At 37.1% G+C, this 27,111-nt stretch overlaps 2 protein-coding genes across 4 annotated transcripts; both read right to left on the reverse strand.

The window, feature by feature from the left end:
- Window positions 1-274: 274 nt before the first annotated feature.
- LOC131221157 (uncharacterized) lies at window positions 275-9,316 on the reverse strand. Of its 3 annotated transcripts, none has more exons than XM_058216308.1 (6): window positions 9,261-9,316; window positions 8,938-8,972; window positions 7,042-7,231; window positions 2,479-2,591; window positions 2,220-2,390; window positions 275-1,147 (listed from the first exon to the last, which is right to left on the reverse strand). In XM_058216308.1, exons 4-6 carry the CDS (start codon window positions 2,569-2,571, stop codon window positions 476-478), a joined length of 936 nt encoding a protein of 311 aa, XP_058072291.1. In that variant the 5' UTR covers window positions 2,572-2,591; window positions 7,042-7,231; window positions 8,938-8,972; window positions 9,261-9,316; the 3' UTR covers window positions 275-475. The 3 variants fall into 3 exon arrangements, with proteins under 3 accessions (XP_058072291.1, XP_058072289.1, XP_058072290.1); XM_058216306.1 differs by lacking the exon at window positions 9,261-9,316 and adding an exon at window positions 9,092-9,235; XM_058216307.1 differs by lacking the exon at window positions 9,261-9,316 and adding an exon at window positions 9,079-9,231.
- A 9,470-nt stretch (window positions 9,317-18,786) lies between these two features.
- Window positions 18,787-22,606, reverse strand: LOC131220420 (protein argonaute 10-like). The gene is made up of 4 exons (XM_058215338.1): window positions 22,516-22,606; window positions 20,600-20,707; window positions 20,400-20,471; window positions 18,787-19,271 (listed from the first exon to the last, which is right to left on the reverse strand). The coding sequence occupies exons 1-4, from the start codon at window positions 22,519-22,521 to the stop codon at window positions 19,167-19,169; spliced, it is 291 nt and encodes a 96-aa protein (XP_058071321.1). The 5' UTR covers window positions 22,522-22,606; the 3' UTR covers window positions 18,787-19,166.
- Window positions 22,607-27,111: the final 4,505 nt, after the last annotated feature.

Below are 27,111 nucleotides of genomic sequence, written 5' to 3' on the forward strand. Positions count from 1 at the left end.
CCTGGTCAAGGGTTCAAGTATCCATATGTGGTGAAATCCCACTAAGGCGTGAGTGTGTGGGGGTGTGTGTGCTTGTGTAAAAAAAAATTAAAAAAAAAATAAATAAATAAAAAGCTGAGTATGGGTGGTTTCGAATCCAATACCTCTACTAGAGTAGAGGGACTAACGCCAACTGCTATATGTTTGCTTCTTCAATTAGTTTGACATTTATTTATATACATGTATTTCATATATTCATAAACATTATTAATTTAATTATTAAATATCGAGTTGATTCAAGCAAAGACTTGTCCCAGTCTCCAAGTTTGGAAATCCTATCAGTTTGGTGTTTTCGAGTTTTGACTACGAAAGATACAAAAGATTACAAGTTCCAAAACATCAAATGAAAATGCACAGTATTAGCAAGCCCCAAATCAAAATGAATAAATTCAAAGACATTGCATAAATATTAAATAAATTACGATTGAATACTTGTCTAATTTAGATGCTGCTTGAACCGAAATAACCGCACAATCTTATCCTTGAAATGGAGAATCATGGCCACCAAGAGCAATGCAGTTGGAAGAACAGAAAGGATGACCAGCCTGATTGTGCTCTTGGGAAGTAGAAGATAAATTCCAATGCTTATAGCGTAAGTTCCTGATACTACTGCGAGATACAGAAAACAATAAAAAGTACACCGATTATGTGTACAAGGGCGGATAATGGTAATCGTAAGCATAATTAAGCCTAGGTATAAGGAGATATAAAGTAACCATATAGAGGTTTCGTAGAGAACCATGTGGTCGGATATTTGCTTATTACTTTCAAGAAGACTGAAGTAGGCACCGAGCATTGTACCAGAGAATCCAATCACACCAAACGAGATTGTGAACTCTCTCTCCATCGGTGGAACTTGAACCTCATTCTCTATTTGCGGAACTTGAACATCATTCTCCATCTGCGGAACTTGCGGTGGATTTTCGACGACAATTGTTAATTCTTGTGCTGGAACCCCTGTTTCTGTTTGTGGTGTTGGTCTTGGTCTTTGGGGGACATTACCAGATTGCGAATCATTTGGTATCGTGAGAGATTGAGTCTGAGTCCCTGGCACTGTTTGTGGTCGGAACCCATGTAGTGGCTCTGTCCCAGTTCCAGGACTAGTTTCCTGTTCATTACATAAGAAAATAGGATTATGTTTCAGATTCTTCAAGGGTCTGTTTTTTCACAGTTGTTTACAACGGTGAATGCATGCAAATGAGCAATGGGTATTTACATGGGAAAATGCATGTATGAAATGGTCTTGAAGTTGACAGTTTCACCGAAATTGAGGTGGTGAGGAAAAAAAAAATGTAAAATCAATGGTGCCCACCATGATGTATGTGTCTTATCCAAAGCGTCTATCCATTTTATCAGCTTAGTACGGGGCATAAGCCAAAAAAATGAGGTAAATTTGAAGGGCATGTGGACCACACTACACACAACAGGGGAGTTAAGCATCCACCGTTGAAAACTTTTTGGGGCCACAAGAGTTTTGAATGAAGCCGATATTTGTGTTTATGGTTCATTCATGTCTCTCTAACCTTATAAGCAGTGTAGATGACAGATAAATATCACTATAAGCCCTACACCAAATTCCACTTTTAACTATAGACATTATCATCCCCTATTTCCTGCCTTGTGGTACACTCGGGCTTACAATCTGCCTCATTTTTAGGACTCATGGCCTAAAATGAGCTGTTAAAATGAATGGACGGTATAGATCAAACATATACATTATGATGGGACCCACAAATTTTAGGGTGTGATGAAAGTCGGTTTCCCTGGGCACATTTACCTCGTGAATTTCATCTCTCTCCAAACAAAGATTAAAAGTAATCATTGCTCATGATATTATGATTCATACATGATGCGGCCCATAAATCATGCATGTATGGTGTATCATCTACCACTAGTGTAGGATTTCCAATATCCCCTTCCATATGTGTATCTTTAGACAGTGCTTGAGGAAGCTGGTGGACAGTCTCCTGTGTATCATTCATTTCAATTGTTCACCAGCTGTAATCATGGACTTGGAAGAAAGTTTTTGACACATGAGATGTTGAAATTTTAGCATTAAAGTTCTGTTTTTAAGAATTATAATTGGACTTTCTACTTATTTCAATGAGTTTGCAAGAAGTAGAACTGCACAATGTTACCAATGACAATGGAAACAGAACAAGCATTTGTAGAAGATCAACCTCTGTCGTCTGATTATTGGTGGTGGCATGGCCTAAGGGATTGTCTGGTGGATTACTCTGCGAATTAATATATTGGAAATTCTCATTCTGCAATGCTTGCTGATAAAGCATGTTTTGTTCATCTCTTTCCTCTGTTACAGCAGTTCTGCCTTCATTTTCTTCATCTGCCTCCTATAAATAGAACTAAAATGAATTACACATAGCTTTTGTTTTAGAAAGCAGAGGTACAAAGAATGTAAAATTCAATCTCTATGTTTACGTTTTTCTTTGGGAATCCTTTTCCTTCCTTTGATATGTGCAAAACGACAACCATAACAACTAAGATCATCGGAAACAGAAGAGTAAACTCCATCTTAGCAGTTAGGTGTTTGACTGTGGAAAAAGACCAACATTCACCATTGAAAGACGGTAAGCAGAAGAAAAGAAATATTAAATAAGCAACAAATCCATGTCTATATTTCAACTTTGAAGAAAAGAAATATTAAATAAGCAACAAACCCATGTCTATATTTCAACTTTTAAACCCCTTGTGAAGCTTCTTATAAACGCAATAAAAGATTTAGGGCCTATTTGGACCCACTCGAATTGCAGTGTATCACACAACACCAATGTCAGTTCTGTATGCTACCTGTGGGCCCCACCATTATATATGTGTTTTATCCATGCCATTCATCCCTTTTTTTCAGCTCATTTTAGGGTATGAATGAAAAAAGAAAAAATTTTAAAAAAATGAGGCAGATCCATATCTCAAATGGACCAAACCATAGGAAACACTGGCAATTGAACACCCACTTAAAAACTTCTTGGGGACCACAAAAGTTTGGGATCAAGCTGATATTTTTGTTTTCCCTTCATCTAGGTCTGTGTGACCTAATCAATACGATGGATGGAAAAAAAAAAAAAAACATTATAAGGGGCCCTATGAAGTTTTTATTGGTGGGCATCTAATCACCATGGTTCCATGTAGTGTGGTCTAACTAAGATTTGGATTTACCTCATTTTTGGACTCTTGCTTTAAAATGAGCTGAGAAAATGAATGGACGACATGGATAAAACACATATTATGGTGGGACCTATAGAGCTTTTCGAGTAGCACAGAGTACTGATGTAGGTGTTAAGTGCCGCACCACGCAGTCCATCTGGGTTGTGTTTGTATGCACCCACAAAAGTGACTTTTGATGCTGAAAAGATGTTTTGAGCTAAACCCTTGTTCAATATTTGCTTTTGATGCACTTTCACAAATCCAATCTGATACCCCACTTATCAAAATTGGTACTGAAAGCCCAATTGGCAAAATGGTCTACCAAAGAAATGAATTAATCATAGACTAATATATTATGACGGAAATAACTATTTGGAACTTCAGTTCTAATTACAATTAGCAAACATTTGAAACGATATAATTCATTATATTCATAATTTTCTAAAATTTAATTGGATCTATAGTCTAAAATCTAATTGGATAATCTACAAGAATCCAAGGGGCATTCTCGAATATGATGAATTAGGGACATCATATTTTTTGTATTGAGATAGAAATTAAGTATGACCATATGTATGGTTCCTGTAAGTGAGGCCTACTATGAGGTGATCTAGACCATTAATTTGATGGGTCGCATCATGGATGAATCATAATACGATAATTAACCAAACAAACAAAAAATTTAAAACTGATTGGAATGCAAATCCTAAGTAAGAAAATCATGTAGTCTTAAAGAAAGATAATAAAGTAGTCCTGGAATCTATTTTGAAATTGAACAAAGTGTTGGTGCCTCTTCACGGACGCGGAGGTGAACCCAAGACATGGAGCTTCATGGTGTAAGGACTCTATGAGACCCATTGTGATGTATGGGTTTTATCCACACCCTCTATCCATTTTGCTAGCTCGTTTTAGTCTACGAGCCCAAAATTAAAGTATATCCAAATCTCAAGTGGACCACAGCATAGGAAACAATGGTCATCGAACTCCCATCATTAAAAACTTACTAGGATCCTCCATAATGTTTATTTGCCATCCAACCTGTGGATAAGGTCACACTGACCTGAAAAAAGGGAAAACATAAGTATCAGCTTGATCCAAAATTTCTCTGCCCCTAAAAAGTTTTCAACAATAGATGCTTCAATCCCCATTATTTTGTGGTGTGGTCCACTTGAACTTTGAACTTTGGATATGCTTTAATTTGTAGCTCTTCTTAGGATGATCTGGAAAAATGGATGAACAACATAGATAAAACACATACATTAGGGTGGGCCCCACAGAGTACTTACACCACATAGCTCCATGGTTGGGTTTTCACCATGCAATCTGCATCCCCTTTGACAGACTGTAATTGATGCTAAATATAGGATTTTGCTAACATTTTCCCAGACCTTTTGAATGCCTCGTGGGATGCCCAATCATGCTCATTCAATAGTAAATATTACTACTGGGAGCAAGCAATGGAGTAAGAATAAGTCCAATCATATCCTTTGAATGAGCCCAAATTTCGTACAACTGTTCATTGTTTATGAGCCATAAATCAAATGGAAAGAATCATCAAACCAAAGTGATAAATTTCAACCATAAGTAATAAAAGTGAGAACTATGAATGGATGTTTCAAGATGATGATTAGACCTATTTTCTTTCCCCACTCAATCTTGACCATCCAAATTCCATTCTATTGATGGGATGTTTACGATTAGTGCTGTCAATGAGCCAGGCTGGGGCTGGGGTATCATGCCCGAAGGTTTGGTTCAGGCTTAAAATATGAGCCCAATTCTAAATCGGATGATCTTGGACTTGCTCTACAAAAGCCTGTCAGCTCGGTTCAGCCCTTCAAGGCAATATAATTTTTATAAACTCATTCTCTCCCTGTATCTCACACCTCCAACCAAAGCCCCCTTCTCTCCCTCTATCCATCACTCTCCCACCTGCTACCCTCAACGTAGATAAAACACTTACATCAGGGTCGACCCCACAGTCTTTTCACCATGTAGCTTCATGGTGTTGGGTTTACCATGCAATCCGCATCCCCTCTTGACGTACTGTAATTGATGCTAAATATAGGGTTTTGCTAACATTTTCCCAGACCTTTTGAATGCCTTGTGGGATGCCCAATCATTAATCTAGACTGTTCATTCTATATTACTATTTGGGAGCAAGCAATAGAGCAAGAATAAATCTAATCACATCCTTTGAATGAGGCCAATTTGGTACAAATGTTCATTATTAATGAGACATAAATCAAATGGTTAGAATCATCAAACCAAAGTGATATATTTCAACCATAAGCAATATAAAGTGAGATCTATAAATAGATGTTTCAAGATGATGATTGGACCTATTTTGTTTCTCCACTCAATCTTGCCATCCAATTTCTATTATATTGATGGGATGTTTAGGATTGGGCTATCAATGAGCCAGCTTGGGGTTGGAGCATCAGGCCCGAAGGCTAGGTTGAGGCCTCAAATACGAGCTCGATTCTAAATCAGTTGAGCTTGGACTTGCTCTCCAAAAGCCTGTCAACTCGTTTAAACCCTTTAGAGCTTTATAATTTTTATAAACTCATTCTCTCCGTCTATCTCACACCTCCAACTAAAGGCCCCTTCTCTCCCTCTCTCTGTATCTCTCTCACTTGCAACCCTCTCCTCCCATCCCCCTCTCTCTTTCCCCCCTTATCACATCCAGCAGTCATCCTCCAATGGTATGAATTTTTCTGGCCAAGCCAATTCCATTTTTAGGAATTTGATTGCTTTGATTTTTTCCATGAAATTTAGGAGTATGGTTTTCATTTGATTTTCTTCAATTTGGTATTTCTATAATATGGTTTCGATTTGTTTTAATGGGGGCTTTGATTTGGACGCGACTTAGCTATGACCCCAGATCCAGTGATGTGCGTGGGACCCTTATTATGTGACCCGCCTCAATGTATAAGTTGTATATCTACACTGTCTATCTATTTTACTAGCTCATTTTAGGGCATGGGCCTAAAAATGAAATAGATCTATTAATGTTCGTTATCATTTTATCCGATATATGCTTGATGAAGGCGGTATGTCTCCAGGGAAGATCCATACAAGCGTGAACCCGGCCGACATGCTTACTAAGGTGGTTCCTATAGAGAAGTTAAAGTTATGTGCGATTTCTTTTAGCTGGCGAGGGCTTAATGAAGACGGAATAAACATGAGAAGCAACGATGAAGTTATGATGGAAGGCAATTAGATATGTTGATAGCATGGTGGACTAATGGAGCATGCAGATTGAATCCATTTTCAGATACTGTTGTAAGATATTTTTAATCTGAATAAGATTAAGTTTCTATTGATGTCATCGACAAACCACTCAATGCCATCGAGAAAATTCGGACAAATCTCAGTTGCTCACTGGATAATTTTGGAGTTACCAATCGATGCCATTGAATGTAGCTTCAATGTCATCAACCGGTCTTCAATGGCTGGCAAAGCCATTGAAGGTTCTATCGATAAAGTGTGTAATTGGGATAGCATATTTAGTGGGTGTAATCGAGATTGGGGAATTCTAGGTGAATGTTAAGACGTTACTAGGGTTTTGAGAAAGGATTTTAGGATTGTTCAGATCGATAAGTCCATTCATCTCTTGTAATGTTGTTTCATAATGAATTGCTTGTCACTTTGTGCCGTGGTTTTTTCCTCGTGAGTATTTTTCCTCATGAATTTCATATGTTCTCTGTATATTTTTTATTTGTATATGATTTCGCCTTGTTTGATTGAATTCAGGTTTGCTTCCACACAATCCCCAACAAATGGCCCATTCCATGTGTCATTTAAAAACTTTGAAAGACGGTGGGATTAGCAAAATTTTACCCTTTGTCCAAAATGTCCAACATGACTTTACAGTATCGTCTCCCTTCGGCTCCTACACTTCTAAAAAACCAGAAACCGAAACACAAACCTCCAATGTCGATTGGAAAACCACCCTTGGAAAACTTAGTTCTTCGCTTTCCACTATATTTATTTTTTCCATTCGAAGAGCTCGGAATCTTCTTTCAATTCACTATATGCGGCACCAAAGGGCAAAAAAAAAAAAAAAAAAAAAAAAGAGAAGGAAAATTAGTTTTTCCTAATAGAAAAAGAAGCTACCATTTACATTCATAACCTAACCTCCTTTCTTTCCACTTCTATTAATAGCGCTGTTGGGGGAAAATATGACAAGTCAATAAGTCGGCTTATGGAATGGACCAACTCTACTGACATGGCCCAAACTCACCAGGTGTCGAGCCTGACCGAGGCCCACATGTCCAGAAAGCCGAAAGGAGAGACATGACCCGGATTTACCAGGCGCCAAGCCCGTCTGAGGCCCACATGTCTAGAGTCGCAAGGCGAGACCTGTAAAGAGGCCGATACACCTTCAAGGGCACTCAAAGGGTCCTTCATACTGACCTAATTCATGGGTTGGCTATTAATCAAGCACAGACCAACCAGACCTTAGCTTAACCTCAATCTGATCTATCTTCTAGGTTGGCCATTGGTCGGCCGTCAGTCAGCGATAGGTCGATTACGGATCGACCATACCTCGGCTGATAGCCAATCGAAGGCTAGCTATACACAGTTAACCACAATTCGGCAGAGAGCGAGTCGACGAGCGTAAGCCATCTGAATATACCGATACTCCGAGAATAGTCGATGATCGGTTGAGCTCCGTCAATCATTCCCATCTAGACGCTTAGAGCCGAGCTAAGGAGTTGACACGATATCAAGATCCTCAGAAGATAACGTCTAGTTCTGAAAATTCAAGAGATCGAAGATTTCAGGATCGTCATAGATAACGATCAATTCCATTCAGGGAAAGTTCTATACGCCATGGGATTGCGTTGCCTCTATAAATAGAGGACCTACCCATGATGAAAGGTACATAAACAAAAATCTCACCCTCACCCCTAAATCTTGATCATTAGACCCAGATTCCAAGCCTGACTTAGGCATCGGAGGGCCCTCTGAGCTAGCCAGGGTCTCCTTTGTCTTCTTCCTGTGCAGGCACCAGGTTCTCAAAGTGCTGAAAGGGGGGAGCCCAAAACCGCATCAACAAGCGCCATACAAAGTTATACTTCAACAAAGAATGTAAGAAAGAAATGGGACATTCATCCAAAAATAAGGGTGTAAATATCAATTCCAAAATTAGAAAGCATTCCAATTTTTTTTAAAAAAATAATAATAAATAAATAAATAAATCCAAGAATTAGTATGAATTGTAGAAATAAATATTTAGATGTTCTCGGAATCTTCTTCCAATTCACTATCTGCAGCACCAAAGGGCAAAACCAAGAAAATTAGTTTATTATTATTTTTTCGAATCGGAAAAGAAGCTACCATTTACATCCAGTGAATAATCTACCCTCCTTTCTTTTACACTTCTTTTAATATCACGATACAAAGTTACACTTCCTGAACAGAAAGTAAGAAAGAAATGGCACATTCATAAAAAATACGGGTGTGAAAATCAATTCCAAAATCAGAAAGCCTTGCAAAAAAAAATCAGTATGAATAGAAAAAGAAGCTACTGTTTACACCCATCAATTCGATAACCAAACCTCCTTTCTTTTCCACCTCTTTTAATACCACTGTACATAGCTATACTTCAACAACGGAAAGTAAGAAAGAAATGGTGCATTCATCAAAATACACGGGTATAAATATCAATTCCAAGATCAGAAAGCCTTCCAAACAAATCCAAGAATTACCATGAAGAGAAACAATAAATACTTACATGTTGTCGGAATCTTCTTCCAATTCACCATCTGCGGCACCAAAGGGCAAAAAACCAGAAAATTAGTGTTTTTTTTTTTTTTAAAAAAAAAAAAAATAATAAAAAAATAAATTAATTAATATAGAAAAAGAAGCTACCATTCACACCCACCAGTTCGATAATCTACCCTCTTTCTTTTCCACTTCTATAAATATCACACTACAAAGCTATTCTTCAACAACAGAAAGTAAGAAAGAAATGGCGCATTCATCCAAAAATATGGGTGTAAATATCGTTAAGCCTTCAAAAAAAAATCAGTATGAATAGAAAAAAGAAATACTTAGATGTTGTCGGAAAGTAAGATCGGCAACCTCGCGAGTAGAAATATCTGGTCTGACATCAAAGTTAAAGAGACGCAAGAGGAAAGAGGAGGAGAGTCGACGTGGGGTATACGCGCATTCTTGTCCTTTGAAAAGTCTAGGACCCCAGTCTTTGCTTCTGTCTTTCCCGGACGCGGAATAGCCACTGACAGGTTGAGAAGCGAGACTCGCTACAGAAGTGACGTCACCAAGTTCTTTGGCCCCGCCATGATGTATGTTTTGTATCCACACCGTCCATCCATTTGGAGAGATCATTTTACGGCACATTCCAAAGAATGATCAGATCCAAATCTCCAGTGGATCCCACCACCGAGAGCAGTGGGGAGAGTGACGCATACTGTTAAAAACTTATAAAGGCCGCAAAAGTTTTCTATCAAGCTCATACTAGTGTTTTTCCTTCTATCATGTCTCTGTTAACTTATAAACAGGTTGGAACTCAAATAAGCATCTTGATGGTCGGCGTCACTCTCTCCACTGTTTTCTGTGGTGGGTCCACTAGTGCTCAGGATCTGACTAATTCTATGTCTGGTGCCTCAAAATGATCTCTCTAAATGTATGGACGGTGTGGATTCAACCCACATCTCATGGTGGTGTCCACAGGAGTTGATGATGTCGCTTCAGTAGCTAGTCACGCTGCTTAACCTGTCGGTAGCTAATCCGCTCCGTCTTTCCCTAACTTTTTAGGTCCAACGTTCGTTGGAGAAAACATCGATATTCTTACCGAGTACCAAGGTTTACACACACGTAGATGGTTTACTGCACTACAACAAAAAGCGGCATAAGTGGCATTTGCGCTGCACGTTTATCGGCGCTAACCAAGACTCAACCACGGATATCGTATCATATTAAAAAAAAACAAAAACAAAACTCTCTCACATCTCTCTCTCTCTCTCGCTCTCGTACCATATTAAAAAAAAAAAAAAAAAAACTCTCTCACATCTCTCTCTCTCTCTCTCTCTCTCTCTCTCTCTCTCTCTCTGCAACTCCACGAATCTCCTATTTCCTACCCGTCTCTCTCTCTCTCTCTCTCTCTCTCTCTCTCTCTCTCTGTGCAACTCCACGACTCTCTCCTTCTCTCTCTCCTCTTTCTCTCTCACGGCTGCTTTGGGATCTCTCCGTAGTATCTAGATCTACCACTCTCTTGTTTCCTAGGGTTTTGGATCTGTTTTCTGCACTCTGCTGCAGTTTGGTCTTCTGCTGCTGGTGATTCTCAGATTCTCAGGTATGATCTATTTTAGAATACTTGATTAGGAATATGTTTTGTTAAATACAAATCCCTAATTAGGTATTTGCGTTGTAGAATCCATTTTTAGGGATTTGCATTGTCGAATCCATTTTTAGGGATTTGCATGGTCGAATCCCTAATTTAGAAGTGCTTATTACATCTGCAGATTCTCGAATTAGGGTTGTTGATGGTGTTGATCTGATTCACAAGTTCAAAGGTATTAGCTAAAACCTTCATATATATATATAGAGATAGGGTCTGCATTTTGGAAGATTAGAATGAGAAAATGGTTTTTTTTTTTCATTTGAATTTGCATTCTCCATACGCACACAGCGCCCTACACATCTGCACGTGGGCACATGCATGAGAGGTCCAGATTCTGCATCCAGTGGACCACACTGATTAGATCGTATTCCAGGGCCCACGATTCTACCCTGAAAATTAGGTTGTTCTGCTCCTCAGGCGTGGAAATATAATCAGGGTACTTGATGTTTTCTGGATCTATGATTGTCTCTGTTTTTCCTTTTCATCCCTCTTTTTTATTACTTTTTTATTACGTTGGTTTCTCTGTTCGGACCAGGCAAAGGTAAATTGGCTTTGGGTTTTCTGATTTCTGTACCATTAAAAAGAAAAAAAAGATGCACACATTATGGGTATATTAATGTGTATTTTATATTGGATTGTACTTGCCTGCAAACAGTACCTTTCAAAATGTAGCATATCACAATATGGTAGCTTGTATTCTATATATTTCATTCATATGCCTGTATCTCACTTTTGCTGTCACCTTTTCTAATTTGGGATCTACCTTAATTGTTGTTTGCAAATTCAAAATGCAAGAGGTACTTCCACAACCAGCTGAAGCTGTCAAAGCTTTCCTGGACCATGTATAGGAAGCAACACAAGGAGGTGATATTCAATTTATTTCTCTAATTTTGCTTGAGATGGGCCTTCTTGCTTTTTGTTGTGCAATTTTGTCAAGTGGTTTTGCCCATTGATTGGGTGGTGGAAATTAAACTTTGATGGTTCCTCAATGAGGCAACCTAGCACGATACTAGATTGGAGTCTTAGTACATGATAGAGGCCAAAATTGAATGTTCTTTTCTGGCCTCTATTTTTTGGTGATGCTTTGGAAGCATTGTTGAAGTTTTCAGCTTCCAACTGCTTCTGTATTCCGATTGGAATTTCAAACTTTGATCATCAATGTGGGAATTCAAATGTGTCAACTTAGTGAGTTCTAGATTTATGCTCATGACAATCATGTTTATAATAGATTTTAGTCATTTTCACTTTCATGTTTGTGAAGATTCTCAATTTGAATCAGTCACATGCTGTTATAAATTCTTCAATCATTTAGGAATTGCTATAGGATGAGGGTGGCAAAAGACTAGTGCTCTCATTAACCTTGGAGCTTTCTACATTGTGGGAATTCCAACTGTTGTTCTCTTTGCTCATCTTCCATTTTGGAGGAAAGGTGAGCTTTCATCTTTCATGGCTACACCCTTCTTTTTAAGGTTTGCTAATTCAATAGACAACAAACATTCTAACAAACGAGATACTCTAATCCAATAATAGACAACAGACTTCTGGCAATTAATTTCTTTTTATTGTTTTGTTTTGTAGGTTTAAGGAGAGATGGATTGAGCTAAATGAAAGGATCTCTCTCTCTCTCTCTCTCTCTCTCTCTCTCTCTTGTAAATGTTTTACGTTTTGTGCATGGGTTTAGGACTAATGTGTGATTGGTTTTGGATAGAAAGTGTTTAACTCTCATTTTGGAATTTGGATTGACTTAAGATCCAATGCATATGACAGGTTGGGTAACTAAATCAACAAGTTAGCCAACATGATTTACTCTTGTTCTTATCAATTTTCTTTATAACTCAATGCAACTCTTGTTCTTTCCATGTTTCTTTACAACATTAATAGGATGGCGTTGACCTTTTTTAGCGTGTTTTTTGTGGCAGTGTTAGATGATGGAAGCCAAGCGAAGGAGAACAACTACATTTATGTAAGTATTATAAGTCTTAAGCTCCATTTGGTCATCACATCAATCTTTATGAATATAATTTTTTATCAAACCAAATGGATCTTAAGCCCCTTTTTTAACTCCGCCAATGCAACTACTTGCATTGCCGGTCCCAAGCCCGGGTAAAGGAGGAGGGAGAAAGGCTTGAGCGTCAAGGTGAGTTTCTTATTATTTGACTTCCACAGACCATACAATCATACCATTTCTTCCTTTTTGTTTTCTAAAATTGGACTGGTTATCTTTGTTTGACATGGTTAAAATGTATTGAAATTATCAGTGATGGTGAGTTGAGCAAGCTATGTATGATGACTGACTGGGGTTGCTACTGGTGGTGATCTCTTCTGGTGAGTCTAGTTATTTAAGCACTAAGGTGTGTTAGCTGACTGTTTTGGTCATGGGAGCAGGATGTTCTTCCTTATTTATAGTCTTCTATCATTGCTAACTTTTTCCTTATTTCACTTTCCATTATAACTGACAGTTCTTATTTTTGCACTGCCAGTGGGTACGGCTTTTGGAAGATGGGTCTGTGAATTACATAGTTGGTAATGGATCTTATTTCTAGTCTTTTATCATTGCTGACTTTTCTTTAATACCAATTCAAGTGACTCACCTAGCTTTTAAATGATGCTTCTGACATCAGTATGTATGTTCTTCCTTACTTCAAATGATGCTTCTGACATCAGTATGTATGTTCCTCCTTACTTCAAATGATGCTTCTGACATCAACTAATTTTATTTTTTATTTTGGCGATTTTCACTGTTGTATCTTCTTCTTTGAATTCTTTTATAACAGTTAGCATGTTGGCAAATAGTTCTTTGTGGCATTGACAAAAGTCACGTCTCTGTATGTTTTGTGCTTACTCTATGTTATTTGACTATTCAGGTATTATCTCAATTGTATTTTGAAAGTTTTGAGTTTGTTGTTTATTTCATGCAGGAACCTGCATCAGAGATACAAGACAAGATTTTATTTATTATTAATAATATTTCAGCTTCAAATATGATGGGAAAGCAAAAGAATTTACTGATGTCCTGAAAGAGTAGTACTATCCATGGTTTGCTCAGTATATGGTGATGAAAAGGTGAGAAAAATCTTATGAATAACCTTTAGTTTCATCAGGTGATTTTAAAGGTTTGATTTGAATTGCCAGTAATATATTAATGTTCAAATGTTTGCCAAGCCCACAAACATGCATAAGGCAGGGGCTACACCTAATCAGCTCGGTCTCCCATTACCTTTAATAACCTCATGATGGTATATCGTATGGTACAGCATTCCTACCGTGCATTGTGCATTGGCCAGCTTTTTGCACCTGTCAGCTTGTTTTGCGCCTTGTGGCCCACCTGATGAGCTGACCACCCTGATTCTTGGTTCACTGCAACAAAAATGTGTAAAACCGGCACTTTGAGGATTTAGATCTAGGAATGTAGTTGATATTTGAGTTCTTTAGGGTTTTATGATGGTGATTTGATCTACTTTGTTTTGATTATGTGAGGTTTTGGGATTTTTAGGTGGGTTTGTGTCGATTCTGCAAGATGAGTCATGAGCTTGATTGGAGATTTAGGTCGAGCAATGTAGTTGACGCTTGTGTTTTCTAGGGTTTTATGCTGTGGATTTGGTCTGCTTTGTCTGATTTTGTGAGGTTTTGGGGTTTCTAGGCATTTGATAAAATTTTGGCAGGGATATGCCAGACGAGCTAAACAGACCCGGTAAACTAGTCCTCGGATATGGCAAATGCATGGATCTGAAACCAATCCACTGACATCACCATCATTATTTTAAAATTGATTCCATCCTTCCTAATCCTGTTCAATCGTGCCCGAGGCATGTTTGGTTGCACAGATTGAAAGGGATTGGATGGTAAAATCTCGAGATATGCTGGGTGTGCCAAACCGACTTGGTGAACTTCTCCCAACATATAGCAATCCCATGGATCTTAAATCAATCCAGTGTCACCACCATCATTACCTTGAAATCCATCCCATACCGCCTAATCCCATGGATGAATATCTGTCCCATCGCTCATGGGATCCGTCTGGCCAAATTGGCCATAAGAGATGTGAATGTTGTTGCCTACTAGCACTGTTAGACTAAGCTACAAATAGTACTTTATGAGCCTATCATGTGATTATTTTTTCCATTGTCCATCCATATTTTTATATTATTTTAAAAGATAAGGTAAAATATGAGTAAGATATAACTGGCACATAGATTACACGGCAGAAACAATATTAATTGAATGCAGACTATTAGAAACTCCTTTGGAGGACAAAAGTTTTAGATGAGGCTGATATATATTTCGTATGAGTTTGCATGACTTAATTGATAAGTTGAATATGCATTACTCAGTACATATCACATGGTCTTAGGAAGCTTTTAATGGTGGGTATTCAATCGCCCACTGTTTCTCATAGTGTGGTTCATTTGAAATTTGGATTTATTTTATTTTTACGCGTGTCCTAAAATGTTTTAGAAAGATAAATAAACGAATAGAGATCGATTTGGATGTAGATTGGTGGATGCAGATGTTGTTGGTTGCATTTTATTTTGAGATTGAGAAATATCACATATAGGCAATGATACCCCAACTCCGAGGTACTGTACTGTCTCTTCCCTTAACATGCCACTTGTCTAGGACATTAGTTCCATGAAAACTGTAGGCCCCACCATGACGATCACTCTTCTTGCGAGTCAGTCTGTGATCCACTCGCTAGGTGGGCCATACCTATATATTGATTTAGACCATCAGTTGTCCATTGATTCCCATAGTGCATCCCACCTGATGAGTGGAACAACCTGATTTATGACAAGAGTGATCTTCATGGTGGAGCCTACCAGTTTTATGTTACTAATGTCCTTCACCAGTGTCATGTTAGCTGAAAAGATGGTACGGTACGACAAGTTGTGGTACCTTGCTTGTATGTGATCAATTCTCTTTGAGATTCATGGCTAATCAAGCTATGTCCACGATGATTCTGCCGAAAATGCAGATTGGGAATATTTAATGTGATGTGTCATTTTAGCTCAATCGCAGTCACAAGTCGATAAACTTTGTTGGCATTTGAGTGATTTTAGGGTTTTAGTTTTGTTGTGATTTGTGTTGGATATGTTTTGTGTAACTTTGTTGAAATTGTAATTTGGGCTCCATCTGGCTATATATTGGTGAGCGTGGATAGGATTTGAATTTTTTCAAGGGTCTGTTTGTTTCACTAGTTACCAAGGTAATGCAAAAGAAATGTGCAATGATTACAAATTACATTACTTGTCTCCTGACAACAACTACATTTGATAGCCAATTCCCATGTTTGGTTTGTCAGTGCTAAAATCATAATGATGACATTTTTACCTTTCTTTAATGTCAATTTTATTCCATGACCGTGGGATGTTGTCTCTGCAAGTGTATATTTGTGACTTGTGCAAGGCATTAGATATTTCATGACAGAAGTTTTATTACTCTGGAGGAGCCATATCGTGAGATGTGCCACACACTGAAGCGGTTGCTAATCATTGATTAGCAGTGCGCAGCAGGCCTATTGGTGTAATGTTAGCTGTTTCATTTACTTTGGGTTGGCATCTATAGAGTCTCTATATAGGGATTTGGGCTGCACGATTAAGCATTGGCCAATTATCAATCAAGTACAGCACGCATATCCGTAATGTTATCTGTTGTGGTTGCTTTGAGTGGGTTCCATGGTGCAATCCAATTAGCATATGCTGCATTTCAACATCTCTTTATATTGGTTCTCTACTTCAGCTATCTTTTCTATTGATATCTTCAAGGCAAAATTTTCCACTAAAAACATCTCACTAATGTATTTTGGGGTTATTTTTTCACCGTATCCATATTCTCCTGGCATTCTTCACTATTGTATTTAGAAAAGATAAATTTCCTATATGCTTCTCTCTAACTCTGAGATTGATGGTTGCAGAGTAGTGTAGAATGTGGCTGTCCCATTTGACAGCTGTAGATGTAGCAATTACGAACTTTATGTAGGCCTTTGTACTGCTGTAGATATCTTCATTATTTAAGTAAGCTCTAATCCAGTCATGTGTATAACTGCGTGCTGATGGAGCCACAGATCACTTCTAATATCTCTCCCCCTCCTTTCAAATAATGCAGAGAAGAGCACACCTCCAATCAAAAGCTGTTAACATATTTGGCGGTCCTGATTGAGTTTAGTGTTCTTGGGACTTTCTCGTGGAGAAATGGCAGCTGAGCTTGTCAATTCAGCAACAAGCGAGAAACTGAAGGAAATGGACTGGACAAAAAACATTGAAATCTGTGAATTAGTTGTGCGTGAACAAGGGTATATTTCAGACTACATATGTCTTTCCACCATTCCTGATTACTATTGGTGATTTCTACAAGCAGATAGTTATGAATAATTTTATTTAGTTACATACATTAGTCTCTATACATCACATAATCACTGCCTCACTGGATAATATATTTGAAATGGTTCATACTATATAGAGAATTTGTTTTTATTTATTTATTTATATTCAAGACCATTTATTGTAATAAATTTTGTTTAATATTCAGTTTTATTTGTATTGCATCATTTTTATGTTTCAAATATTTAAAAAATACAGGTTTTAATCGAATTATATATAATAAAAAATTACTAGCATGCTAGGGCCTCTCAAATCCATGCAAAGGCTTTTAGCGGCGCTTGTGTAAAACTCTTACGGCGCTTTTTAGTGAGCAAAAGTGCTCCAAATCACTTTTAGCGGCGCTCTGTGTGATTTTTGCAGCGCTTATTTGCGTCGGAGAAAAGGTGAGATTGCGGCACTCAGAAAAGCGCCGCAAAAAGTTAACTAGCGCCGCTATTACTTTTAGCGACATACCCAACTATCGGCGCTTGACTAGCGCCGCGAATAGAATAGCGGCGCTTTTAGGGATATTCATCGGCGCTTGTGAGCGCCGGTAAAAGTCCCATTTGTTGTAGTGCTGCCTACCCACTTTTTTCTTATTTTTTGTTTATTTATTTATTTATTTATTTTTACACACACACACATACCCCACACACTCACACCTTAAGTGGGATTTCACCACCTGTGGATACCCGAACCCTTGATCGGGTGTTGAAACTCTTGAGAGTCTACCACCAGAGAGAGAGTAGACATATATGTCCCTCGATCTGACCCCAAGTAGATGATGCGTGTTAGCTACTTACAGGTTGAGTAGCGAGACTCACTACTCAAGTGACGGCACCTAGTTCTTTGGCCCCAACCACAATGTATGTTTTGTATCTACACCGCCCATCCATTTGGACAGATTATATTAGGGCATGAACTAAAAAATGAGTATAGATCCAAATCTCGAGTGGACCCCATCATAGAAAACAGTGGGAAGAGTGACACCCACAGTTAAAAAACTTTCGATGGCTATAGAAGTTTTCGACCAAGCTGATATTTGTGTTTTCCCTTCTTTCATGTCCGCCTTAACACATGAACAAGTGGACTTTAGGATGGTTTCAACTCTAGGCGGACCTTAGGAAGGTTTCAACTCTAGGCGTCACTCTTCACCGTTTTATGTAGTGGGGTCCACTCCAGCTTTGTATCTGGTTCATTCTTTGGATGCCCTAAAATTCTCTCTCCAAATTGATGAACAGTGTGGATACAACACATACATTACGATGGATCCCACAAAACTTAGTGACTTCACTTTAGTAGGAATTCTCGCTGCTCAACCTGTCAGTAGCCAATTCGCATCCCAGGTAGATGGGTTACGGATACGTAGATGGATTACAGATACAAATATGAATGATTGGATGATTGTATACAGGTAACTCACTACAAGAAAAGGGGGCTTTAGCCTCGGTTCAAAACTGAGGCTAAAAAGGTTAAAAAGTGAGGCTAAAACCTTTAGCCTCAATTATCCAAACCGAGGCTGAAACCCCCGTGGCTAAAAGCTTTAGCCTCAGTTTTAGCAACCGAGGCTAAAATGACTTTTATAGCTTCTGTTCTTCAAGTGAAGCTAAAAAAAAACTTTTTAGCTTCAGTTTTCTCAAAATGAGGCTAAATCAAAATTTTAGCCTTCATTGTTTCCAACTGAGACTAAATCCAAATTTTAGCAACAGTTGCCTCCAATTGAAGCTAAATCTATTTTTAACCTCGGTTCTCAACAACCGAGGCTAAATCCAAGCCTTACTTACACATTGAGGCTAAAAATGTTTATTTTTATTAAAAAATATTTATTTAAACTTCAAATCCATTCATTCAATCCACTCATGAAACAATCAATCATGAAAGCCACAGTACCAACAAAATAGTTAACAACAGTCTATTTAAAGTTTAACTCAATCAAACTGTTACATAACATTAGGTTCTACAAATAATACAAAGTCATAGCCGCGCCCATCATCACCGGTGCTGTCATGCTTAGTGGACCCTGACATAACACTGCCCATCCATCTTCTGCTGCTTCCAGGCCAGCATCATCATTGCCTCCACCAGCATTCTCCATTCGGATTGTGCGTAGCAGGCCCTGCAACCTCAACAGGTAGCTCTGGCCTGCTAGCTGCGTGTGCACGTAGCATGTGGCTATCAAAACACTAGCAGAGGGACACCCAGAGTCAGTGTGGAGGTTGGAGAGGGCGCTGAAGTCAAGGTTAGGGAAGACAGAGTAGCGGCAACAGGGGGCACTTCACATTCAGTCGGAGCCACTCGTCAATGCATTCCATATGGAAATTGTGGGCACAAGGGAGCCCTTGAACCTGCACATGCTCAATCAGAACCCATTCTCAATTTTCTAAAATAAACAAATCTCACGAATTTGGGGTTCTTATGCCATGTAAAAGGTCAACGCTTTCTAAGAAAAATATGAAATGGCAGTATCACTGAGTTACAAACAGTTGAAATTCCTAATGGACAAAACCTCGATTTGGCAGTGAAGTTAGTAACCACCTAACCTTGATTTCATAAACAAGAATGATTAGTTCCGCAAAACTTGAAATAAATAAATCCCAGTAACACCGGACATAAGAAATAAAGAAGAAAACAAATAAACAAGGCAATTTGCAGCAAGTTATATGCAGATTTATATGCTGTACCAACCACGATTTTATGCATTGACTTTAAACAATAATGATTAGTTCCACAAAACTTGAAATAAATAATCCCAGTAACACCAGACCTAAGAAAAAGAAGAAGAAGAAGAAGAAAAACAACAAGGTAATTTGCAACAGTTACATGCAGATTTATCGGAATAGCAAATGTAAATGTGGTAAACAGTTCCCTAAATTGCCATGACAAATTATCTGTCGCAGATGCTATCAGTATTAAGCTCCAGTAACAACATTTCAAGGCATCCTATGTAACATGAAAACCAATTACTAATAAGAAATTTAACCTCAAGAAGTCCAATCTAGATCTGCACAGGCTGAAACGAAATAATCGAGAGAGAATTCATGTGAGGATCGAAATTGTAGAAGCAATACAATAACCATGTCCCAATATGCCATAGAAAAACATATTTCAATATCATGAATGAAAAACCCATCCTTACTGAAAGCCATGAATAGATTTTCTTTTAAAAATAAAAAAATAAAATAAAATAAAATAGAAAATTAAACATAATAATAGGTCAAACGCTGAATCCTTTAATTTCCTTTCCCTCATAATAGTTTCTCTGTTTTATCTATAGGACTAACATCTTTCTTGTATCATTTGATTTTATTCCATTGATTTCAGACATGAACAGAAACTAGGTCAGGGCTATAGTTTTTTTTCCTAATCATAGCAACAAGAATAGGGAGCCTAAGAATTTAGAGCCATCAATTAGAACCAACATGCATATTTAATTCACAGTTAAAATGAGAGTTTCAACTTTTGAAGGAGTATACCTTGTTCATCATATTCCATTGACCAACCTGGGGCAAGCAATCTTTTTCTCTACCAATGTCATGGTATTTAAGCTACAAAACCAACCAGAAGCAATGATGAAAAATTATAAAGCACTCACAGGAGGAAATTCCTGTGGTTAAATTAGCTAGTCAATGAACCAAATCCCACATTTGTTAAAAAAAAATACCAATTTACTTACCCAAGGTGCAGGTAAAATGTGTGCTTCAACCGAAGCAAGTTTCTCACTGATTTTGATGCCAAACTCCTTTGCACAAGGATCTTCGTAGTAAGCATTGTGGTGAACCATCTAACCATAGAAAAATGAAATTTCAGGGTACTTCATTCCAACACAAGCATTAACAAAATCAAACTATAAGGCCAGTGCCAATCACCATGTTGATGCACTAAAGAATAGTTTCCAGGAATTTCATGTGCTTGCTCTACATAGTTTTGGAATGTTCTCGAGGCATGGTAAGAATAACTTGCAATTTTTTTTTTTTGTGCGACATTGGAACATCTTTTGTACACTTTTACCTCCTACATTCTTGTTACTTTCTTATATGCATCAACTAATGCTTTTGGTATTTGGAATATCTGACCATAGAAATTATGAACTAAGTAAACTGAAATTTAATTAGAGAAATGATCTAGTGCTCCTATAGCTCTATAAATTATGTGCTCCCAATTGCATAGGGCTACCTAGACAGACCAATCAAACGATTTTGATAGTCCCTTTGACCCAACCCACCCTTCTTTGGGACATGAACCAAGCCATCAAATTAATAGAACCATAAAATGGAGAGTCGAGATTGCTATGAAAAAGGTCCAATTAACATATTAACCACCCATTTGGTGGGGCACATTTGTTAATGATTCCAAACAATCACCTTGCCCAGATGACTCTAACCAACACATCCATGTTTTGGAAAATAGAATGTCAGCAAATGAAAGTTCAACTTTTGGATGATTATGATAATCCAATCAGTGTATTTTGCATGGTGGCCCATGAAGTGTGGCTGAACCTAATGGACAATCCAGATCTATTGATTGGATAATCCATGTCTCTTCATTCAACTAGGAGTTGCCTTATCTTATAGTGATACATGAACAATGGATTGTCTCTTTAAAATAATTGCCTCTGTATATAAAATTATTTCCATGTATAATTTACCTACAAGACAATTCATATATAATTTATAAACGAAATACTACTCCATTTAACTGAGCATGATAAACTGAGTGAGAGGAAGTAACTGCTAAATTTGTATGATAACCATAAGTCATTTTTCAGCAATGATCCAGAATAAGAAAGAAAGAACAAGCAATGTACAGAGATGAAAGAGAAGGAATAAACATAAATAGATGTAAGACGTGCACAGTTGTAGGATATAATGAGTAATCACACATTAAACTAATGAAAACCTCGATTTGACAGTGAAGTCTACCTAACAAAACCTCGATTTGACAGATATAATGAGTAATCACATATTAAACTAATGAAAACTTTGGGTCTACCTGCTGATTTTTTCCAGGAATTCCTTGGGACATAAGTCTAAGACCCTAGATTTAGGAGGAACTGAAATTCATGGAGAAAAAAAAACCAGATGGTCTAGTAATCCAATTAGTGTGGTTTCTTTTGCTATGCTCCATCTAATTAAAAGGACCCATGACTGGGACAATCTGGATTGATTTCCATAGTCCATGTGTGTCATGTGTAGCTAACAATAATCATAATTCACAAAAGGCATTTTCTTTCTTTTTTTAAAACTAATGTGGATATCAGGTCAGAAAAACTAAAAATAGCATAAATCGCAAAAACAGTTAAACACCTTGAAAATCTCCTGCACAGTCTCATAGTATAAACCAGTTTTAGCCCATCCACCAGTAAATAGCACACTATTCACCAGGTTGAGTTTCTGCAGTAGATGAACATTATATGTCAAAGTTGAAATTCATGCCATCTATTTATCATAAAAACAAGTGCAAATAGAAGGAGAAGCCAACCAGCATCTTCAAATAATAACTATTTAATGAAAGAACATTCAAGAACCTAAGATGTGGTTGCACACACAACTAAACTGGATTTCAATAGTGAGGTAATCAAATTGCAACAACCTCCATTAGTATTTGTATGAGGAAGTAGCCCCCAAACTGCAATTATGCCCTGTTCAGTACTATGGATGTGTGGATGCTGAATCTGTTAAAGTATTGTACAATTCTGCTTCTCGATAGTTTTGGTTTCATTTTTCCTGCAGGCTAAAGGAATTTCTGGGAGGTTTGCGATCCATTTCCGGAAAGAGCCAAAGGTCTCCACTTGCTTGTCTGTTAAGGTGTCAAACACAACAGTCAACATATGTAGATAAAAGGGAATGAGTTCCCAACATATATTGATAAGGACCAAATCATTGAGTTCTTACATTTTAGCAACTACATTGTGAAGATCTTAGGTTAATTATTCCATTGGCAATGACATGTTTATATACTAAAGGTAACCTAAAATCTAATATAATCTAATCTGTAACAGATATTTCAAATATACTAGGATTAGTGGTGGGAATCTACTCTAACAGAGCTTGCTCATATCATTTTTCAATTTGTAAATGTAGTTTATGGTAGTGGAGATGTTAGAGAATTCAATTGTTACTATTACATTACCTCCTTGGAAAAGTGATTTGTCGGGGCAAGATATCTATTGCCCTAGCTGTTGATGGTGGGATTTGCACTTCCACCAATCGCATACATCTCCCAGTGAGTGTAGTCATTGTTCACCACATGAAAATACCCGTGCCTGCACCTGAATTTGTTTTCACAAAGAAAGAAATTCATTTCAAATCACTCCATTTTTCTGGAAAAGGAAACTCTCAAATAAGAAGTGAAATGTAGATGGATGTGTGTAAGGAAAGGAAGGAGAGTAGAATTGAGAGTTGGAAGTGTTGGAAAGGAAACCCAAAAGGAGGATTCGATAAGAGAAAACAGACAAGATGTGGATTACAGTACATTCTCACTGACCCGGATTTGCTTAACGTGGAAGTTGTGGGACCTAACCCCAACAAAAAACAAGAAGCATGACAGTTTCAAGCTTGTCAAACAATGATAAACAAAGATGAGGAGAATAAGAATAAGAACAAGCCAATTACCTGCTGAATACGAGCTCTTTTTTGAAATATTTGATCTTCGTATACAAAAACTGACTGAGCAAAATGCTGTACCCTCTCCAATATTACCTGGACATGTTGAATTCCCTAGCATTAGGAAGTGTGGGTTGTAGGTGTAGCCAACTCGCAATTAAGGATATGGCAAAAAGAATAATAGAAAAAGAGCTCTAGTATAAAGATCTGTCATTTAAGCAGTTTACTTTGAGTGTATGTAAGCCACATGTACAATTTCTTTGTGCTCGTGTATCAAGCATCACACACAACTGGAGTATCAAAAATCCCCTTTGGGTGAAGATTCACCATGATTCTTCTAAATGATGCAAAACTAACATCTAAATCTCAGCAAATCAGAAGATACTAAATCTCAAAATGTATTTCAAATGCATGATATTACATAAATCAAAGATAAATCTCTAAAATCTACATACATAAACCTAAATTACAACTTAAATCAACAAGAATTGAAACAAAATCCAATGAAATCTCTAAGAATAAAGAGACATAAATTGGATCAAGATCAAAACAAATAAAGCACCGAAAATCAAGAAAAAATTACAAAAATCAAACCCTAAGTGGAAAATCAAAGCTCCAAACAATGAGATCTGAAAGGAAAACAAATCTATCGGCAAGAATTGGATCAAAATCCAAACAAATCTCTCAGAATTGAGAGACATAAGCTAGATTCATATTAAAATAGATTAAGCACTAAAAATTAAGAAAAAAATCCATAAGTGGAAAAAAAAAATGGAAAAGAGCTCACTGTCGAGGATCTGATGATCAGGGAGAGAGAGAGAGAGAGAGAGAGAGAGAGAGAGAGAGAGAGAGAGAGAGAGAGAGAGAGAGAGAGAGGCTATAGATCTGACGAAGATGAAAGAAATATTGGAGAAGACATAGCGAAGAGCTAGGGTTTGGTGAGGAGCTGATATCGGTGTATATGCCCCTTGTTTATCTGGCCTGCACGGAAATTGGTAATGAAGGAGCAGATTTCATAGAAGAGAACAAGGTTTTGCTCTCAGATAGAACACCAAACCCTAATCGCTGATATTGCAATGCAGAAACTGCTCAAATCCAGCAAATGAGCTAAAAACAACAGGATTTTCCACTTCCTGAGCAAGATTTCATTGAAAACAGCAAGAAAATTAAAAAATTTACAAATTTTAAAAAATTAAAAAAAATTAAAAAAAAAACTCCTCAGATCGAACCAAAAAATGCAGAAATTGGATTTTGAACGGCCAAATGGAGAAAACGCACAAAAATGAGAGATTTCTGCCTCGATTTCTGATTTTCGAGAGGATTTTAGTTAAGAAATCAGTAGAAAAAAAGAGAGAACGAGTACCTAAAATTGGGTAAGAGATTGCCAGTGTGGAGGATAGAATTGACGTTTTTAGGCATTGTAAAGGATCGAATTATAGAAGTTGAACGCGATTTCGATCTGTTTTCCTTTCAGAGCTTGGGGATTTTGACAGATAGAATAGCAGAAGTAAAATGTGATTTCGCACTTTTTCGCTTTCGGAGCTTAGGGATTTTGAGAGAGAGCTCTGCTTCGAGCTTCCAAGTTCCAAAATGAATGAAAGCAACAGAGATGAGGTGATATACTGGATCCGTAAGAAACAAAACATGGCATAGTCGTCTCTCTACAGTACACATGGCAAGCAATGCAGAAATCGAGTCTGTTCATTTGCAGGGCCCAAAATGAGATTTTTGATCTATTTCATTTTTGGGTTCCTGCACTAAAATTAATTCTTAATTTTATCAATTTTACGAAAATTCTCAAAAAGAAAAAAATCAAGATTCTTATTTTTCTCTTTTTAATTCTAAATTTTTTTCAAGATTATAAATTTGTTGAAATTTATCAAAAAAAATTAAAATTCTCAGTTTTTTCAAAATTATCTAAAAAATAAAAATAAAATCAATTCTTAATGGTTTTAGAAATTCTTAGTTTTTTTTAGAATTTTCAATTATTTAAAATTTCTCAATTTTTTAATATTTTTCAATTTCTTTTGAGATTCTCAAATTCAAAATTCTTATTTTTTTCAAAAATTTCAAAAATTTTCAAAATTCTGAATTTTTTTAAAATTCTCAATTTTTTAAAAAATTCATACTTTTTCATAATTATTATTTTTTTATTCTTAATTTTTAAAAAAGTTCTCAATTTTTAAAAAAATTCTTAGTTCTTAGAAAATTCAAAATTCAATTTTTATTTTTTTTCAAAACTCTCAATTTTTTCACAATTGTCTTAATTTTTTTTTTCAAATTTCTCAATTTTTTCACAATTGTCAAAAATTTTAAAAATTATTAATTCTTTTAAGATTTTCAATTTTTTTTTTAATATTCTTAAATGTAGACTTTTAGCCTCGATTCATATGCAACAGAGGCTAAAAAGTAGACTTTTGGCCTCGGTTCCTATGTAACTGAGGCTAAAATGTAGACCTTTGGCCTTGGTTCCCATGCAACTGAGGCTAAAATGTAGACTTAAATGTAGACCTTTCACCTCGGTTCCTGTGGAACTGAGGCTAAAAAGTAGACCTTTCACCTCGGTTCTTATGCAACTGAGGCTAAAAAGTAAACCTTTCACCTCGGTTCCTATGCAACTGAGGCTAAAAAGTAGACCTTTCGCCTCGGTTCCTATGCAACTGAGGCTAAAAAGTAGCCCTTTCGCCTCAGTTCCTATGCAACAGAGGCTAAAAAGTAGACCTTTCGCTATACGACTAAGGCTAAAAAGTAGACCTTTCGCCACAATTACTATGCAACTGAGGCTAAAAAGTAGACTTTTAACGTTAGTTCCCTAGCAAGTGAGGCTAAAAAGTAGCCCTTTCACCTCGGTTCCCATACAACTGAGGCTAAAAAGTAGACCTTTCGCCTCTGTTCCTATACAACTTAGGCTAAAAAGTAAACCTTTCGCCTCAGTTACTATGCAACTGAGGCTAAAAAGTAGACCTTTCACCTCTGTTACTATGCAACTGAGGCTAAAAAGTAGACTTTTAGCCTTAGTTCTCTAGCAACCGAGGCGAAAAATGAACTTTTAGCCTCAATTCCTTAGCAACCGAGGCTAAGAATTGAGGCTAAAAAACACATTTAGCCTCCATTTTTTCAACCAAGGCTAAAAAATTGAAGCTAAAGCCCCTTTTTCTTGTAGTGACTGTTGGCTATATATGTACAAAATAGGTGTGCATGAGCATTGATTGCCGAGTATTCGGCACCTTATATTTGAAATGCCCTGGACTAGAAATCTCCTGTATTTGGAATACTCCGTCACGTTGGGAATTCCTTTAATCGAAAAGTAAATATGTATAATATATTTATAGGAGTTTAAATTTAATTATTAAATTAACTTTAATATTTTTAATTAGTGTACTTATGTAATGTTTGAAACCATGATTATAATAAGCCTGTTGAAATATATACTTGACAGAAAATGATGAGATTCTAATTCTCATATGGGCTTCTCATATGGGTCACAAGCATAGAATCACATCCGAGTGACTGACCAACGATTTTTAACCTTACTTTACAAGGACAATGTTTGGACTGTGCAAATCATAGTATTGAAGTAATT

Source organism: Magnolia sinica, chromosome 12 (genome assembly GCF_029962835.1).
Source record: "Magnolia sinica isolate HGM2019 chromosome 12, MsV1, whole genome shotgun sequence".
Classification (NCBI taxonomy): Eukaryota; Viridiplantae; Streptophyta; class Magnoliopsida; order Magnoliales; family Magnoliaceae; genus Magnolia; species Magnolia sinica.